The sequence below is a fragment of the Labrus bergylta genome, chromosome 14 (genome assembly GCF_963930695.1).
Source record: "Labrus bergylta chromosome 14, fLabBer1.1, whole genome shotgun sequence".
In the NCBI taxonomy this organism is placed as follows: domain Eukaryota; kingdom Metazoa; phylum Chordata; class Actinopteri; order Labriformes; family Labridae; genus Labrus; species Labrus bergylta.
Genome location: NC_089208.1, coordinates 6065005 through 6084570, shown reverse-complemented (window position 1 = coordinate 6084570; position 19566 = coordinate 6065005). Strand labels below are relative to the sequence as shown.

Sequence of the window (19566 nt, the reverse complement as noted above, 5' to 3'; positions counted from 1 at the left end):
ATTAGCCATGTTGGCATATTGTTGCTACTGTTTCCTCTCTTTTATTTTACATTAAAAGTCATTTTGTGCAGATTGCAGATTTGTTTCACTTTGAGAAAGGTGTGCAGGAAGTGTCTACTGTAACCTTCATCAGAGAGTAACTTTTTGTATGAGACAAACTGGAACCCTGACCTTGGTGCGATGAAACGAGAGTGTGTTTTATATCAGCACGGTTTAAATAACATGCAGGAGAAAACTTGAAGCTGAAGACGACCAGCACAACAACAAAGTGACACGTAACCATGTTGGCCACTAGAGTGACCATGAGCTGAAGAGACCGAGCCCACACACTATAACCCTGATGTGATCATTGAATGCCCTCCTGAGGACGCTGCACACAGATCCAATCTCTGAATTATCAGACTATAAACCTCTGTCATGTTTATCTCTGACTTTGCCTGCTTGTGTGTCAAAGTATCGGGGGAGTGGATTTGTTATCAGCAGCTTTACATGATCTGGTCAAAGTGCATGCTACATGTCGTGCTTTTTTCTCAGCTGGTGAATCTGCATCCATTTAAAAAAACAACAACTTTGGAATAAACTCTAACCAGGTAATGTGTTTGATAGTTCAAGTGGTTTTGTGATGTGGTTGCTTAAGGCTAAGCTGAAGGTTGTTTTGTGGTTGTACTTTCTAGGCAGTTTTATTCAGAAGAATGAAATTGAAATACTGTCTAAGTTGGCCTCTGAGCTTCTTCATGAGTTAGTCACTTCATCGGGCTGCGGCATGCCTTGCATGTTTGAAAAGCCCATGATTTCCCTCAAGGAAGATCACAAGCTGAAGTGCTGATTACTGATTAAATCTGATCTCTGTCATACTTTTTCAGACAACAGAACTTTGAACCTATTCATTTGTGCTGACGTTTTTAACTGGGACGTCTCTTGAATGAAAGTCTCTGTTTTCAATGTGACTGATGCTGCATGTTGACCGTATGGCCTCCAGGTTGCAGGAATGACTAAGGAGAAGACTCAGTGGAAGGAGTTTTTGGAGGCAATAAGTGTTCTGCAATGGGTGCTAACCTTTCTCTTCTTAGGTAAGAGCCCACTACAATCACCCTTTATGATCTTATAAAAAACACCACCAGAAAGTATGTTGAACTATTACATTTGCAACAAGCGTAAATGTTCTTTCACAAGCTTTTCACTGCATCTGTAAAACCATCCTAACTTATTGAAAATATGTCTTGTAACCTCTGAAACATGGACTAAGGTATGTATTAACCTGGCACATTTTCAGGATTATTTTGCAGCATCTTGACGGTGTATCTGATGTTCACGTCGCTGTGGCCCCTCCCTACTCTCTACTTCATCTGGCTGGTGATAGACTGGCACACCCCTGAGAGAGGTAAAGGACAGGACATTATTCATGCATCTTTACTAAAAAGAATACACTAACTCTATTGTAACAACAAGCAGGATGTGTAGTGTGTTCACACTGATGAATTGACAAAATAAATTGTATGCAAGAAAAAAGTCAGTATGGACACTAAATGCCTTTTTGAGTTTGTTTTGCTAATTGACTATATTTTCCCATCATGCACTCTGTATGTATGTATTATGGTTTTTGGTTAAACAGCTTCATGGACATATAAACAACTGGAAACATTAATTAAAATAAAATATCCTTAATAAAAACGATAGTTTCATCTAGAGCCCGACCGATTAATCAGCCAGCCGATAATATCTGCCGATATCAGAAAATCCAGTGACTATCGGCCGCAGATATGCACTGATATTATTAGAGTCATTCACCAGTCGAATAGCATTTCATTTGAGTATTACACTAGCAGTTCTCTTTCTGGCTGCCACCAGAAGAGTGCGCTATACAAGCGTTATCGTTGTAGAGGGTCAAGCGGTGATGTACATATATGCACAGTTACTTTCCATTTGAGTCACCATCTTTTCTTCCTTGTAGATCTTTTCCTCAAGTGTTTGATAACTGCATTATAGGGAAAATATATCTACAGATTGAAGATAGATCTAAGAAAGATTTCTTCCAATATATATCGGTATTCGATTTTTTTCTCTTCCTAATATCGATATCGGTATCAGTCCCTAAACTGGCCCTAGTATCATCATTTGTTTTGATGTTGTTTCTGGAGCTTGTTCACTGACAAAGTGTTTGACCTGTTTTCAGTTCCTGCAATGTTTAACATTTTACAGTTTAGCAAATATAAGGGGCAACACCAACATGTACTGGTACTGTTAAGACATGATTTTGCTACTTTTTCTGTGTGAATTAACCTCTTACTCTGATTTTTTTTAATCAGTGCAGAAAACAGAAATATACACAAAAATAAAAGAATACATGTCTTACTGTATACAGAAAGTATTTTGGGACGAATAGGGACACATTCTGTATCAAATATTCCTAATGCCTCCACCAGGGGGCATGAAGAACCAATTTGTGAGGAGGTGGAAAGTTTGGGAGCACCTGAGAGATTTTTTCCCAGTCAAGGTAAGTTTCACTTTGCATCTCGTTTGGTGTCTCATGGTCTGATCTGATTTAAGGTTGTCGGAGGCCATGAATGTTAAAGTGAAATGAGGTTTATTACAAACAGGACATAAAACATCCTGAGGTAAAGACATGTCATCCTCCCAGTCATAAATTCCTGGTTTTATTGTTTGAATGGGGCAGATACAAAGATGTTGGAAAAACATATTTGAGATAAAAAAAAATGTTGTTGTAAACATTTTTATTACAAAGTCTTCTAATCAGCAAACTATCATCAGTGCTTTCAGTCAAACATTAAGTATTTATTTTTATCTGTTGTTCAATTAAATCATAGAAAGTAGAAGATTTTTTAATGGCAAGCAGCAGAGATCGACTCTAATAATTGACTCCCCCCCCCCTCCCGTCTTTTTGTTGCTCCTGCTCAGTTGGTGAAGACGGCCGAGCTAAACCCAAACAAGAACTACATACTGGGGTGTCACCCTCATGGGATCATGAGTGCTGGAGCCTTCACCTGCTTCAGCACGGAGAGCTGCGGCTTCACCGAGCTCTTTCCTGGAGTGAAGGCCAACCTGGCTATACTGGCTGGACTCTTCAGGATCCCTCTCTTTAGGGAGTACATAATGTCTGCAGGTATTTAAAACCTCTCTAACCCCATCACATCGTTGGTTTAATAGCAATTCAAGCTTTAAACATCTCACAACACAACAAGTGCAGTCTTGTTTTAACCATCTTAGAAACATTGACACCATCTTTAAATATAGAGACCGTTTTACACTCCATTATTATCATCACACTCTTAACCAGGACCAAGACAAGTGACCCCATCATGCCCGTTGTAGTCTCCCATCGATTTTAAGATCTTACTGCTGACCTCTGAAGGCTCATCATGGCCTCTCTCCTGTGCTGCATATCTGACCTCTTGGTCACATATGAGCCAGTATGCTGCCTGGGATCCTCGATTAGAGGTCTTTTTTTTTTTTATGTGTTTCTGAGGCTCGGCTGGAAACTAGGGGTGATAGAGAGCATACACAGTTAAGGCCCTCGAGCTCTTAGACGAGCTGCCTGAGGAAATCAGGTCAGCAGACTGTGAACACTTCTAAATCTCTTCTTAAAGCATGCTTATATCAGCGAGCTTTTCCTCATTTCACTTGAGTTTTAGACCGTCCTGTTTGTTGGTGACGTTGTGGTTTTATGGGTTTTATAGAGTTTACCGGTTTTGATTTACCTTTTTATTTGTTTTATGTGCTTGTGTTATTGTTGGTTTGTCAGCAACTTCAAACATGACTTTAGAAAAGTCCTCTATAGATATTATTTTCATCAAACAACTGGACGTTTTTCGAATGTTCCAGATATAAGTTATCTGTAAATCTAGTTGGGGTTGTGTGACGGAGATCCTGAATGCAGAGAGACAAAATATTGATACGGCAATATATTGTCGCCCTGACTCGTGTGATGCTATTATCTAATTGCTGGTGCCAAATATCAATATTGCATTTTAAAAAATGACTTCTCTGCCATCATGACTCCTCATGGTGGAGCTTATGACATAAATGAGGATAACCAAAGAAAAAACAGGGTCCAGTGTGATAAGATGTGAAGGTGAAGCTTACAGTTTGGGAGGGATGTTATAATATTCAGTGAATCAGATATCATGATTTATCATTAGGATTGTCAATTATCACATAATCGCTGTACCATAATGTTATTGTGGATGACATATCGTATCGTTCGTTACCCTGCAGTCTCTGATGCATGATGCGTTTTCAGCTCTTTTCACAAAAGGACATTTTAGACTCTTTGTTTCTTGTCTCAAAACAAAACCACACCCTGCAGGAGTTTGACCTTATTTGTTGCTACCGCCTCACTATCAGGTCTTTATCCGGTCAGCAAGCCGAGCCTTGCCTACCTCCTCTCACAGAAGGGCAAAGGAAATGCTGTGGTGATCGTGATAGGGGGCGCTGCCGAGTCTCTGGCGTCCTCTCCTGGAATGAACACAGTCGTCATGAAGAAGAGAAAAGGATTTGTCAGAGTGGCTCTTGAGTCTGGGTGAGAAGACTCCTTCAATCAAACACATGGAATCTGTTATCATTGAGTCTTTGTATACTCACATGTGACACACACACACACACACACACACACACGTGGATGTAATCTCTGTTGATGCTCCACAGGGCTGATCTGGTTCCTGTTTACTCATTCGGGGAGAATGACCTCTTTCGGCAGGTGATTTTCTCCGATGGCAGCCTGGGTCGGAGGTTACAGGATTTGTTTAAAAAGATCATGGGTTTCGCCCCGTGTCTGTTTGTCGGCGAGCGCATGGCGTTCATGCCCTACAAGTCTCAAGTCACCACCGTGGGTGAGTGTTTCATTATTCTGTGCACAAACATTACTCACCGAGCCAACTCTCTATTCTTCTAACACGCTGCTTCTTCTTCTAGTGGGAAGTCCAATCTCAGTGCCGAAGCGTACCACGCCTACTGATGAGGAGGTCGACCACTATCACAACCTCTACATGGACGCTCTGACCGAGTTATTCCACCAACACAAAGTCAGCTGTGGACTTTCTGAGAATCACAAGCTTCAGATTATTTAGATTTGACACTTGGGAGATAAAACTGTGTGGCTGTTTTTTTCCTGAATTGCTTTTGTAAGATGGAAATGATCACACACAACACTTCAGGCCTGCAGGTTTGTGTTCACACAGCAGGCTCAGTCTGTTTCTGAGAATATTTAACAAAAACATGGGCCTTCAATAATTACACAACTGGGACAACTTTGTCTTACTTTGCAGTAGTTTTGATTTCCTAAATCCGGACTGTTTTTGATAAATATTTGTGAAGAAAGATGCATCAAATAAAATACTGTCAAAATGTGTAACTCTGCTGACAGTCATCTTAATTGATGAGACGCTGTCTTTAAAGCTTGTTATTCAGCAACTCGTAAAAAAAGTTGCGGCTTGGTTTTTATTGCAGAAATTAGTCTTGTTTTCCCTTTGCTGCAGGGCACTGACTCATCACTGTAATCCGTATAGTTGAGTTGGCTGGCCTGCGTTGTGTCTTCTTAAAATCATTGGCATGTCCTTATTTATAAAGCTATTCTTGACATGTTTGGCCCCTACGTGTGTCATTTTATTTATGTGAAATGTGCTGGAAGTCACAGTCACAAAACTTGTTATCTCTTCCCAAAGTGCGTCTTGAAATGGGGGAAAATGAGTTTCGGGTTCGCGTCTCCTGCATGAGGATTTATGTCTTGGGGAGACCCGAGTCTGTAATCGCTCTGTTGGTTCTGTCTGTAACTTGTTAAATGTGCTGCGGCCTGTTTTGACCAGAACAATCTTGTAAACAAACTTTTTAATCTTAATGAAGCTTTCCTGGTTCAATTATTATTATTATTATTTTTTTTTTAAATCTTTCTGATTCTGAAAGTATTTACATGAATCGATTAGATATTAACAGGAGAGCAGGTGTACTGAAGCTTTTCTTTTAACACATTATGGGCCAGGACCAACTTCCCAACCAGAACTTGTACGCTTAATTATTTATTAGAGTATTTGAAAATGGGGATTATTACTTTGACTAAAAAGTTTACTGCATATTTCTTGTATCACTGCAGTTTTCAAGTTTACTTCTGAGGCACTAAATGTTCAGCAGAAATGTGTAATTCTGTGTTTTAACCACTAGAGGGCAACCACTCAACACTCCTCAGGAATTCTTCTACAATACTACTCACATGTGCACAATAATATGAATATTAACTAAGAACAAATAGAGAACACGTAAAACAAAATGTCATTTATATTTTATCTGAAGGTGTGCTTCATGCCAACCTTCAGATTTGTCTTATGAAAGTTTAACCAGCCAATTGTTTTTGTATTATTCAGGTGATCTGATCAGCTTTAGGTCACTGATTTGTTTCTTTAAACATGTAATGACTGTTTCAAGTGTTCTGACCACTCAGAGTGTTTTTACACTACATGTCACATTCACTCCTTTACACACACATTCACACACTGACAGCAGAGGTGTCTAAAGTAAGAGTCCATTTAAAAGCTTTCACACAATCTGAGGTTCAGTGTCTTCCCCCAAAGGACATTTCATCGCTGCATGAGAGGTGGGCATCGAACCGCCAAACCTTTCCATTGAAAGACGACCAACCCAACCGTCTCTGAAGGTAGTTAGATCACAACTTTATTGAGGAACCAGTTCGCATGAGAAGTTTGTTCTAGTTGCACAATAATTAGGAAAAGATATTCAAGAAAAGAAATAAGCTAATCACTACAAAAAAAATAAAAAAAACACATTGTGACACAAATCGAGGGCGAAGACGGAGAGGGAACCTTTTAGAAGAAGTCCATGTCATCTGGTGCATCCAGGTCTCGATATTCGATGATGTTGCGGGGGTCGCCTCGTGACATTCTTAGATAGTTTGTGGAAAAAGGGGAAAGAAGGAAAATGATCATTAAAAAAGAGGTTCAAACTTAATTCATAGCAAAAAAATCGAGAAAATAAGAACAAGACGTACAGTGGTCTCACCTGATGTTGCGTGGCTTCCCCAGGTAGCCACCCTGTCCCCGGAAGTTGTCATAGTTACCTCTTCCCCCTCCACCATATTGGTTAGGGGGGTAAGGGGGACCACCTGTTGGGGGGGAGAGACTCAAATGAAGAGATCTGATAGAAGAACAGTTTGAGAATAAACAGTACAGTCAGTGAACGCACCTCCGTAGCCCATCAGCGGGGGGCGAGGTTGCCCAAAGCCCATTGGACCCTGAGGACCTTGAGGAGGAAACGGCATGTTGGGAGAAAGCAAACCTGTAACGAACCAAAGGATAAAAAGTTGACTTTTTAAACAATTCGATCCCTTTTGTTCTAAATTCCTGCATCTGTGTGAAATGTTGTGTAGACGTTGACCTGGGCCTGGAAGCGGAGGAAGTTTGATCTCTGGCAGAGACGGTCTCTTTGCGTCCATCAGGAAATTGTTGAAGAACGACACTTCTTTTTTAACTTCTTCAATTTTGTCCCCGTGTTTGTTCAGGATGTGCTTCCGTACAAACTCCGGACCCTTGAAATAAGTTTAAATTTACAAACAATTTAAAAAAATTACTCAAGAAAACAAAACCCTCGGGGCAACGTTCAAGAAAAGAAAACGGTATAATACTGTATATGTGTTCTCTATTAACTCGAGCTAGTCATGGAATCATGTAAATGTGTTTTACAGTTTTGAAGACTTTGCTGCACTCACCTTAAATTTCTTTCCACTCAGCGGGCACAGCCACTTGTCCTTTCCCAGCTCTTGAGTGTTTGCAGACACAAACTTCTCCACCTCGTCCTCAGGGTCTTTGCGGCCCATCTTGGCCGCCTCGTCTTCGGACAGGATTTCTTTTAAGCTAAACAAAGGACTCAGCTTCTCCTCTACCATCTTCTGCCACTGTTGCACTGTTTGGAGACGACAGAAAAAGTTTATTAAGCAGTCAACAGGTTTGTCATTATAAATAATGTTTTTAAGGTTAACAACAATTGCAAATAACAGTAGGCAGTGTATTACTCACTGCTGCATTTATCAAAACATCTAGGATAGTTATGTGTTCATTTTTATGAAATAGCAGCCGGACACAATAGTGCAATAGGAAACTGTAGTCCAATTAAATTTGCGACAAATACAGAAGCAATCAAGTATATCCTCTGTGAACGTCTCTGAGTCATGACTGTCTACAATGAGTGAGAAGCTCGAGTCCCGCTGGCTGTGTTGTTGTCAGGCCGTGTTTAAATGGACGGGACGGCCGGCTCCTCCCCTTGTGTATAAAAGCTGTTTCAGTCAAGGACTCGAGAAAAGAAGAACATACTCACTGATTATTTGGATGTTACATCTACAAGTGTGTTTGGATCTCTGTCATTCAGTGTCAATTTATGTGCAATAGAAGCTATGAGCTAACCAAAGTGTGCTAACATTAGCATGCTAACAACAATGCAGGACAAAGGGAATTGCAGCTTTTGCAAAGGACAATTTTGTCCACCGCTTGCGCTTAATGGTGCTGAATTATGCCGCTTTCTAATTGATAACTCCTTGCTGATAATGCGAGGTGTGCCATTGGAGGAGAGGGGAGGCTTCAGAATAGCTGAGGTGTCGCCAAACAGCATTTTGTTTTGGTTGAATGCTGGTGCTCAATGGCGACATCGAGATTATCCTGCATCAGAGCTACGGTCACATAGAAACCTTCTTCACTTCCCCTCATCCTAACAACTCCTCCTCCACGTTTAAGGGACAGGAAAGTCTAACACTGACCTTCTCCATGTGCAATGCGGTTGGGAGGGATGGGTCCACGAACATGGATCATGCCGCAGCGATTTGGCATTTCATCCTCACTGGGGTATTCACAGGTGTTGTAGTAGTCAATTGAATGCACAATTCGCAGATACAAGAGCAGCCGATCCAAAACCTGAAGGAGGGAGATGGCAAAGAAACTTCAAAAACTGGACGTCCATTCCTACTTGACTAAAGTTGTTAATTACAGTCAGCCACAGAACAAAAACAGGGCAGATTTATCTTAGACATTATTATAGAAGGTCAGACCTTGGCTAGCTTGTCGTCCCTCTCCACCGTGGTCTCAGCAGGGTTTCCCTCCTTGACGCTCTCCTCAGATTCCATCCCGCTCCCAGAACCAAGCAGCTCCTCCTCCTCAGCGCTCACCTCCTCTATCAGGTAATCTGTGATATTCTTCAGGATGGGGTTCTGAGCTGGCCGCTTATCAAAATCACAAAACACATGGATGAAAACGTCACAATATGATCTGGAGAAAACAATCTGTGTGTGGATTTCACAAGGCAGAAATACAACATCAGAACTTAAGGGGATCAGTGCTGTACCTCTGCACTCTGCCCCTCCTCCTTGTTGCTCCACAGGTCTCCTTTCTCATCCAGGGCATGGATGAGCTTGGCAGCCAGCTTGATGTCATTGCGGAGCACCTGCTTGTGCTGAGTGATGCCGTTAACGTTACGCACCCTCCGGGCCAGGTCCCTGTTCACCCCGGGTGCTAGTTCACAGTCTCTCAGCTGTGAAGGGTAGAGAGTTAAACAGACGTTTAATGGCCTCTACGGATATTTAGCAGACTATACTACTAATAAAGACGGGAGCAATAACCATCAGAGGCTCCCCCGAGTGCAACATGTTTAGATAAGCTTTGAAGCATTAGTTTTAAACACATGCTTTCAAAGCTGCTCTGACTCCCTCATTGCAACGGGAAATTGTTCCATTACAATTACCGTAAAGTCCGCTACATAAGTTACATAAAACACATTCAGTTTTTAGGGGTCTCCCGGAGGGAATAAAGGTTTAAAGTGTCTTTCCTGTGGAGCTGTGTAGATCTTTACAATCCCGCTAGCTACTGCTGGTATGGTAGTTGAGCGCATAGCCTGTGACCAATCCACCTAGAGTTGTGCTGCCGCTGGTCACATGTTGTCTTCAACCGAGGAGTCTGACAGTATACCACCGTTTTCTTTAAATGCGTGATTATGACCGAGTAAGGGAGAAAAGCAGCACAGACGGGGCGCCAATGGCCTAGCGGTTAATCATCCTCCCGCATGTACAGAGTCTCTCTCTCTCTCTGCTGTAACTAAAATAATAAGCATCACTCAAAAACGACAGTCGATTGTTAACAATGGAAAACTTACTCGAATATTCTGAAGGTTCCAGCAAACCTCTTTGATGTTAACGCTGCGGTCGAACGTCACCCAGCAACGTCTGAAAAACCTGCAACAGCACAGTGTTTGTTTTAGGAATACTGTGTATTCATTTTCAGTGTGAGACTTTTTAAAAATGCAGGGTTTCTTAACCAACCTGCGCTCTGGATGGGGGTCAGACAAGCAAACACGCAGAAATCCAGGGTACCGCCGGCAAAGCTGAGAGAAGAAAGCGATAAATAATTCAGTTAAAACACATTTCAATCAATGCCGTGCGTGTGATCCTTCATCCTCTGGGTCATACGCGCTACAGCCTGTGAACTACTCACAGCTATTATCTCAGCCTTGGAAATGGTGGGGGCGATGCTCCTCATGAACAGGGAGCAGGTCCTGTGCAGAGGCCGCGGTCTGGGAGAGTCGTCTTTGGGCTTCTTTTCTTCTTTCTTGTCCTCTTCGGCATTCTCCTTTGGTGTCTCTTCTGTGAACGTTGAGATCGGGTAGAGGGAACAGGAGGGGGAAAAGTCTTTGAATACCGTAAACAAAGACCAATGTTTTGAGACGATTTGGACTTTTGTGATTTGATTTCTTACCTTCGCCTTCTTCCTCCTCCTCCTCCTCCTCATCCTTGTCTTGTACCGCTTCCTTCTTCACAGGTTTATCAGAGCAGTTCGAGTTAGAGTCTGAATCCGAGTCAGAGTCGCTCTCGGAGGCGCTGCCTTCATCGTCACTGTCTCCACTGCGCTTCCTCTTTCTTCTCGGCTGATGAATAAAAAAACAACAATTAGAGCTTTCTGGTTGCGTCTCTTCAAAGTAAATCAACTTAATAATGAAAGCACTGTTTACTTTTTTGGGTTCAGGCAATTGGTCTTTGGCATCTTCTTTCTCCGCCTCTTCCTTCACATCCTCCCCCTCCTCTGCTGCAGCAGCTTTCTCTGGGCTGGCACAGTTACTCTCCTCCTGTGGCAAAGTTAACCGTCATTAACGGAGCTCAGAGAAATCATTATCGAAACCCTGAAGACTGAAGAGAGCAGAATATACCTTCTCGTTCTTGTCTTTCTCCACAGAAGGTTTCCGGTCTCCGTCTGAGGTTTTGACGTCTTCTCTCTTGGGAGGGTCACCGCCTCCTGAAACTGATGTGGACTTCTCCCTCTCTTCCTCCTCTTCAGCTGGCAGGTCCAAAATGCGAAGGTCATGATCAGTACCTCCCTCCATCTTTATCACAGCTGAAAGCAGGAAGGTCGGCATAAGTTACAAAATATTTCACTGATTAAAGGGTCTTCTTCTGAGGTACTATTCAGTGTTAAATAACAGGAGTTTGATTGACAAAGGACAAAAAGGCTGGAATAGAGGGGTCAGGACAAAGCATCCCTGTAAGCTTTGTATCTCATCACCCCTGTCTGCAGTGAGAGCTGCTGACTGAGATCAATATGAACAGCATGCATGGGAATAGATAGATAGATATACTTTATTGTCTGTCCCAACAGAGACAGAAATTCTCCTTTGACAAGGCTCGAACAATGAACACAACTTACATTAAAAACAGAAAGTGCAGTACATTAAAAGAGGACTTAAAAACAACAGTTTCTAAAAAGGGGGGTCTATTTGATTTTGTTCAGAATGGTAATTGCAAAGGGAATGAAGGATTTTTTGTAGATGTTTTTCCGGGCCAGAGGGACTTTGTAGCGTCTGCCTGAATGCAGTGACTGGAAGGAGTGGCAACATCCTGATTATTTATACCGTTAAATAATCCAGATGTTTTAAATGATAAGGTCAGGACCTCGACATCTGCCTCTAATCCTTTATCTCTGCCTGTATGTGTCTGACACTCTTCAAAAGAAGTACTTATCATAATGTCGCCAAAACAACACCTGCTTTTGTTATCACAGCAGGTGAGCATCTTATGAAAAGGTTTGTTATTAAAGACTTGGCAAAAGTAAGAGAGTGTATAATAACATCGGCAGCAAACAGCTGCATAAAAATGACCAAAAAAACTACTAGCAGGTTCATATTAAACGAGACGTACAACAATCAATGTGACTAAGGAGAGACGTATCAGTGTGTGTTGTCTCTCTCTGATCAGCTGCAGAACAGGTGACAGACACCACTCACAACACCAACATGAGCCCTAGAGAGCGAGTTCAGATCGTCCTCTAGTTTGTCGATCTTAAAAGGCAATCGTACGTGGATAAAAAAAGAAAAGAAAATGGAAAAACGGTTTGTGACACGATCTGTGTGGGGAACACTTTCATGAATAAATTAAGTCTTGTGGGTCAACTTTCCAGGTCAGAAAATCCTGAAGAATTGCATCCCTCGAATTAAATATTGTTATGTTTAAAAAAAAGAAAAGAAAAGAGAATGGAAAAAAATAAATTAAATTAAAACAGGTTTTGGGGGCCTCACCTGCGTCCAGAACCTTGATGATGGCCGGGGTCTGTTCGATGTCCAGGGAGACATTATCAAACCAGCTGTTCTCGATCAGGAACATGAAGACATTGAGCCGGTTGTGCAGGGCGCTCTGAGCCTCTGCCTTCAGCCTGCTGGCCTCGTCTGGGTGATACTTGGACCTGAACCTGTGTCCGGAGTTTGGGTCCACAAAAGAGTGGGGAGGGAATGACGGGGGGAGTTGGGATGAACGGGATGTAAAAGTTAGAAAACAAATACATATTATATATCCATGTTGAAACTGTTGAGTCAGAAAATGGCACTGGGCAATATGGTGTATTTGCATTTTAAAATTGTCAATTTCAGATAATAATGATGGGTGAGGTGTGTGCTTGGAAAAAGTTACAAATTCCAAATTCAGTCGCTGAACAGACTGGTGTGAATAAGGCTGTGATTTCAGTCTTTCATTTAGTGTATGCAGTGTTTGGCCTGGTGATTATTTTGAAAATTATTGCCATGTGAGAGATTAACTCACCAAAAATTTAAGAGAAAAACACAACAGAGAGATTATGAAAATTTTGCATTCACATATTCAAAATGTCACATTAGAAATGTTGATCATTGAGTGGACTACAGTTACCTTTCGCTCTGCCAGTTTATTAACATATAAATACAGAGAGGGGGTCTCTTCTGTGAAACTGCGCTCCACTTCACCCCAATGGTGTCTGTACACACAAATTCGGTTTTGGGATTCGATTTGATCCGAATATAAAAAGAAAATGGTGTAGAAAAAAGCATAAAAGAAGAAAAAAAAAAAAGGTCTCCGCGCGCGATAGTGTGCTTGACTGTCTATCTAAAATCCCTGGTACTGTGAGTCTAAGAGCTACTGCATTGTGCGCAGTGCTGCCCTTGCTGTCTAAGACCGATTCTTGCTGATGCGCTCCACTGTTTCTCCTCGTAGTAGTGGGAAATGAAGTGGGGGAGGGAATTGGTTATATCAAGCAAAACAAGATTGCATGACACCTGTGAAATAAGTGTCATAAGCATTAACAGGCATTAAACAACTTTGCAATTTTGTAAAAGTTAAAAAGCCAAATGAAAAGAAAATCAACCCAAACAATCAGAGCAAGCTGTTTGTAAATAAAAAGAATAAAGAGCTGTTTACTCAAATTGCTGCAGGACATAGGAAGAATGCAACGCTGTGATTCTGACCTGCTGAGTCACTGTGGCAGGAAGAAGTTTAATCAACGCCTTCTGTCTCAGCTAAGTCAATTTAACAATAAATAAAAGGAGTAATATGCGCGATGAATTTGGGTTGAGATTCTTCTGTCAATATAAATACTGTATCAAAAGGTAATAAACAAACGAGGAGTTTAGGCCTGGTCCTCGTACATGGGTGTAATTGCCAATGGGCTCGCTTGTTAAGAACACGAGATTTGTTATAAGCCTCACATGAAGGTAGAGTATAATGTTGCCATGGTAACTAGCAAATGTTTATCTTGCAACACTATCTGTGTACACCACGAGACACCCACCATAGGACCAGGCTTGAACTGTTTAGATAGGTCATTTTAAAAGAACCAACATGTAATTATATCTTTAAAAAATGATAATGAATGTTGAGCTAAAGAAGAGACACTGTAAAAAATGTGGAGATGAAAATCAATCGACTAAATGACTGTTATAAGAGAAGAAAGAGCAGCTAAATAAAAAGCAAGAAAGTATGCATGAATAGGACGTCTGTAGTGAAAACAACTGAGATCGTACCACTCCTCATCTTTATGAGCCAAAAAGAAGTCCTGCATCTGCTGACGGCGGAAGTCGATCTTGTACTCGTTGTAGCGTTTGACAGCCTCGGTCTCGTCCACAGAATCGTCCAGAGACAGTAGGAACTCCTTAAAGGTCTTCATTATGGGAGGTGGAGGGCCTAGATCCATGTCATGGATGTTCCCCAGCCTGAAGGAGCAGAGAGAAGTTAGAAAGGTTTTTTATTCTTTGCATTAGTTGTGCAATATCAGAAGACAAAACCTACTGATGAATTATTCCACATGGATCCTCTCTGATTTATCTAATAGTTTTAACAGTTACTGAAAACTTTAAATTCAATAATTTAGGAAGAATTTAAAGTTCAGAACGACGGCCGCCTCAGCCCTGATTTCGTCTCTCACCTTGCCTGAATGGGGATACCATGATGAGGCTGCATGAGGTGCATGTCAGGATGGCCCCAGTGCTGTGGTGGACCATAACTTGGTCCTCCAGCGCCACCATAACCCACGTCGTATCCCCCACGATACGGGTCTCCACCATGATCATCCCTGCCAGGGTCAAGTCAAAGAGCATAAGTCACAGTAGATACAAGAAACACACACTGCGCATGTGTTATAACAATGCTCTCACCAGTCTCTTCTCATGCGTTTCTGTTGTGGACTCATGTCGTGTCTGGGCGGGCTGAATCTCTCTCTGCGACCTCGGTCATAATCCCGATACTCTCCGCGATTACGACGTTCCCTACCTCTGTCCCACTCCCTAAAACATTTGAGGAAAAGGAAGTAACATGAATTCGGTGAGAAACACTCAAAAAATATTCTATTAATCTCAAAAATTCTACAATTCACTTAGCAGACGCTTATATCCAAAGCGCTGTACATCAGAGACATCTTTCTAACAGTTAAGCATGTCATTCCAGGATTCTTCATTCGTTTTTAAAAAGGTAGGTAGACTTGCAAGTCATCTGCAAAACAATGGAAAGAAATGTTGTACTTTTTAAATATGGACCCCAGGGGAAGCAAATATAAAGAAAAAAGAATGGGGCCTAAAATGGAGCCTTGAGGGACCCCACAGCCACATTGCAGTGGAGTTAAGGTGTTATGCCTTTGTTTTAATATCTGTCATCAACACACACAGCAGCTTGACTAAAGTGTAGCAAAGAAATAGTGTTTGGTTGTGTTATTTTAACCAACCAAGTGAAATACAGTATCAAATGGAAGTTACTGCCTTTTGCCTTGACATGACCACGTTATTATTGTACAGGCAATGCAAAGGCAGAGTACCTTAACTTCCAAATAAGGGTCAAAGGTCATGTTTGAGCTAAAGATTTTTATGTACATTAAAACCTGATTTGCCACATGTCCAATATTCTGTCTGCAACTCATTTGGCTGGACAACAAAAAGACTTTAAAGTCATTTTTCTCAGTTCTACACTCTGGCTGAGTTCAGATCTTTTTTGCCTTTGCAGGGCAGAACTGAGTCCTGTTTCTGCAGGTATTTCCTTTTCAATTGGTCCTTTAGTTTGAGATGTGGTGGCTGCATCATGGTTTTTACTGAGTCCTGTTTCTGCATCTCTCTGGTCTTTTTCCACCTTTTCTTTGTCCTGCATCGCTCTGGTCCTTTTCCACCTTTTCTTTGTCCTGTTTCTGCATCTCTCTGGTCTCTGCAGCTCTCTGGTCTTTTTCCACCTTTTCTTTGTCCTGTTTCTGCATCTCTCTGGTCTTTTTCCACCTTTTCTTTTTCCTGTTTCTGCAGCTCTCTGGTCTTTTTCCACCTTTTCTTTGTCCTGTTTCTGCAGCTCTCTGGTCTCTTTCCACCTTTTCTTTGTCCTGTTTCTGCAGCTCTCTGGTATTTTTCCACCTTTTCTTTGTCCTGTTTCTGCAGCTCTCTGGTCTCTGCAGCTCTCTGGTCTTTTTCCACCTTTTCTTTTTCCTGTTTCTGCAGCTCTCTGGTCCTTTTCCACATTTTCTTTGTCCTGTTTCTGCAGCTCTCTGGTCCTTTTCCACATTTTCTTTGTCCTGTTTCTGTATCTCTCTGGTCTCTGCAGCTCTCTGGTCTTTTTCCACCTTTTCTTCGTCCTGTTTCTGCAGCTCTCTGGTCTTTTTCCACCTTTTCTTTGTCCTGTTTCTGCAGCTCTCTGGTCTTTTTCCACCTTTTCTTTGTCCTGTTTCTGCAGCTCTCTGGTCTTTTTCCACCTTTTCTTTGTCCTGCATCGCTCTGGTCCTTTTCCACCTTTTCTTTGTCCTGCATCTCTCTGGTCTTTTTCCACCTTTTCTTTGTCCTGTTTCTGCATCTCTCTGGTCTTTTTCCACCTTTTCTTTGTCCTGTTTCTGCATCTCTCTGGTCCTTTTCCACCTTTTCTTTTTCCTGTTTCTGCATCTCTCTGGTCTTTTTCCACCTTTTCTTTGTCCTGTTTCTGCATCTCTCTGGTCTTTTTCCACCTTTTCTTTGTCCTGTTTCTGCATCTCTCTGGTCCTTTTCCACCTTTTCTTTGTCCTGTTTCTGCATCTCTCTGGTCTCTTTCCACCTTTTCTTTTTCCTGTTTCTGCAGCTCTCTGGTCTTTTTCCACCTTTTCTTTTTCCTGTTTCTGCAGCTCTCTGGTCTCTTTCCACCTTTTCTTTGTCCTGTTTCTGCATCTCTCTGGTCTCTTTCCACCTTTTCTTTGTCCTGTTTCTGCAGCTCTCTGGTCTTTTTCCACCTTTTCTTTGTCCTGTTTCTGCATCTCTCTGGTCCTTTTCCACATTTTCTTTTTCCTGTTTCTGCATCTCTCTGGTCCTTTTCCACATTTTCTTTTTCCTGTTTCTGCATCTCTCTGGTCCTTTTCCACATTTTCTTTTTCCTGTTTCTGCATCTCTCTGGTCCTTTTCCACCTTTTCTTTGTCCTGTTTCTGCAGCTCTCTGGTCTCTTTCCACCTTTTCTTTGTCCTGTTTCTGCAGCTCTCTGGTCTCTGGTCTTTTTCCACCTTTTCTTTGTCCTGTTTCTGCATCTCTCTGGTCCTTTTCCACATTTTCTTTTTCCTGTTTCTGCATCTCTCTGGTCCTTTTCCACATTTTCTTTTTCCTGTTTCTGCATCTCTCTGGTCCTTTTCCACCTTTTCTTCGTCCTGTTTCTGCAGCTCTCTGGTCCTTTTCCACCTTCTCTTTGTCCTGTTTCTGTATCTTTCTGGTCTTTTTCCACCTTTTCTTCGTCCTGTTTCTGCATCTCTCTGGTCTTTTTCCACCTTTTCTTCGTCCTGTTTCTGCATCTCTCTGGTCTTTTTCCACCTTCTCTTTGTCCTGTTTCTATATCTCTCTAGTCTCTGCAGCTCTCTGGTCCTTTTCCACCTTCTCTTTGTCCTGTTTCCATATCTCTCTAGTCTCTGCAGCTCTCTGGTCTTTTTCCAACTTTTCTTTCTCCTGTTTCTGCATCTCTCTGGTCTTTTTCCACCTTTTCTTTTTCCTGTTTCTGCAGATCTCTGGTCTTTTTTCCACCTGTTTCTTTCTCACCTGTCGTTCCAGTCATCTCTGCGTCGCTCCTCTCTCTCTCTGGACCGATCATAGTCACTCCTCTCCCGACGAAACTTGTCTCTTCTCCTGCGATCGTACTCATCATCGCTGTCCCCCATCTGCCCAAACACACACAGAGGGTTTAAGATAAGATGTGATCGGACATGAGGAGCTCAAACATTCACAGAAAAGTAACAAATGAGAACAATGACCATTCACTGACATGGCCTGCTAACACCTTAAAAGTAGTTCAATAAAGTCTTTGATTTGCACAATATAAAGGCGTGATTTGTATCCTCAACATACTTATATTTAAAGTCTTCTGCATGTGAGAACAAAGTGAGTGTGTCTTCTGAAGCAGGTTGTTTATTGTAATGTTTGTTAGCGAGGTTAGCTCAGAGCTAATATGCTATCAGCTGACTCGATATTAAACATTTCTGTTCGTCTTCGTGAGCTACGACTTGTTTTTAACTCGTAGAACAACAGCTCTGATGCTTTTTAAAATACACGAGTGATTAAATATCTACACAGGGTCTTTAAAATGTGCACATTTGTACCGTGGTTACTTTGCTCTCTCGTGTGTCCCCCACTCTCTCTCCGGCTTCCGCTTTTTCTTCTTCGCTGTTTTTTTTTTTGGAAGCAAACAACGATACGTGCGCGCTGTCGCCATCCAGTGGTAAGAAGAGAGAACTAAACTTTTATTAATTATTATTATTTATTTATTTATTTTATTTATTTATTTATTTATTTTTTCCTTTCTTCTTCTTCTTTGGATTTTATTGGCAGCTGGCATCCAAAAAGTTGCATTACTGTCATCTACTGGATTTAATTATTACTCACATTCCTAAATCCTCCTCAATGAACCTGTTCTCAAGAGATATTTAAACAAGCATCTTCGGCCTCTCCCTCTCTCCCCACACTCCAGAATACTTTTGAAATCCCTTCTTACGAGTCCCTCTCTCTCCATTTCTGACATCATGTTATGTCTACATACTTTCTACGTTTAATAACTACACGTTCAACTGTTTCTGCTGGATTGAACATCTCACAAAAAACGGATGAATGTTTTCCAATGATATGTAGAGTGCTATTTAAATTACTGTGACCAATTCCTAAACTGGACATTACGACCTCCTCTATTCTGTTGCTCCCTCTGTATTTTACTTTATCTATTTCAATTTTTCCTTTCAATGTATGCTTATTTATTTATTTATTTATTTATTTATAAGGCTATACTTTATCTGCTTCCCTCATTCTTGTGTAATTGTATTCATGTGAAAAGAGCTGGCAGCTACAGTCTTTGCTCTACGACTCAGTCACAAAACTTATTTTTGTTTTCTGTCCCCAAAGTGCGACTTGAAATGGGGAAAAGGAGTTTCGTATGGCTGACCTGGAGGATTGTTCTACAATTCTACAATTCACGTAGCAGACACTTTTATCCAGAGAAAATCCTTATCCTTACATCAGAGAGTAAGTATAACACAAGCAAGGATCCAGAAAAAAGAGAACAATGTCAGTAAGAGCAAACGATCAGCTTTGAGTCTGATTGGACACACAGGTGCAGACAGGAAGTGACCAGAGGCAAAGCACAACATTGAGGGCAGTTCTTGAGAGCTCTAATCAGTATAGAAACCATCTTATAAGTCGTCGTTATCAAACAAAAACCATCGTCATGACCATCATCATCATCAATAATATGGAGACCATCATCATTAAGTTAGTAGGTATTCATGAAAGAGCTGAGTCTTTAGCTTTTTCTTAAAGGT

At 41.5% G+C, this 19566-nt stretch overlaps 2 protein-coding genes across 8 annotated transcripts; one reads left to right on the top strand and one right to left on the bottom strand.

The window, feature by feature from the left end:
- The first annotated feature begins 393 nt into the window (after positions 1 to 393).
- Positions 394 to 5597, top strand: mogat3b (monoacylglycerol O-acyltransferase 3b). 2 transcript variants are annotated; one of them, XM_020651415.3, is made up of 8 exons: positions 394 to 590; positions 980 to 1070; positions 1274 to 1381; positions 2424 to 2494; positions 2917 to 3121; positions 4363 to 4537; positions 4663 to 4847; positions 4930 to 5597. In XM_020651415.3, the coding sequence occupies exons 2-8, from the start codon at positions 989 to 991 to the stop codon at positions 5082 to 5084; spliced, it is 981 nt and encodes a 326-aa protein (XP_020507071.1). In that variant the 5' UTR covers positions 394 to 590; positions 980 to 988; the 3' UTR covers positions 5085 to 5597. The 2 variants fall into 2 exon arrangements, with proteins under 2 accessions (XP_020507071.1, XP_065818897.1); XM_065962825.1 differs by lacking the exon at positions 394 to 590 and having other exon boundaries at positions 956 to 1070.
- A 1059-nt stretch (positions 5598 to 6656) lies between these two features.
- On the bottom strand, positions 6657 to 18460 carry srrt (serrate RNA effector molecule homolog (Arabidopsis)). 6 transcript variants are annotated; one of them, XM_020651438.3, is made up of 20 exons: positions 18358 to 18460; positions 17801 to 17919; positions 14944 to 15072; positions 14715 to 14861; positions 14314 to 14502; positions 12565 to 12734; positions 11203 to 11387; positions 11008 to 11121; positions 10755 to 10923; positions 10494 to 10642; positions 10322 to 10383; positions 10156 to 10234; positions 9352 to 9537; positions 9059 to 9229; positions 8771 to 8924; positions 7730 to 7923; positions 7399 to 7549; positions 7207 to 7299; positions 7013 to 7126; positions 6657 to 6906 (listed from the first exon to the last, which is right to left on the bottom strand). In XM_020651438.3, the coding sequence occupies exons 2-19, from the start codon at positions 17917 to 17919 to the stop codon at positions 7020 to 7022; spliced, it is 2568 nt and encodes an 855-aa protein (XP_020507094.2). In that variant the 5' UTR covers positions 18358 to 18460; the 3' UTR covers positions 6657 to 6906; positions 7013 to 7019. The 6 variants fall into 6 exon arrangements, with proteins under 6 accessions (XP_020507094.2, XP_020507091.2, XP_020507093.2 ...); XM_020651435.3 differs by having other exon boundaries at positions 7024 to 7126; XM_020651437.2 differs by having other exon boundaries at positions 7024 to 7126; positions 18367 to 18407.
- Positions 18461 to 19566: the final 1106 nt, after the last annotated feature.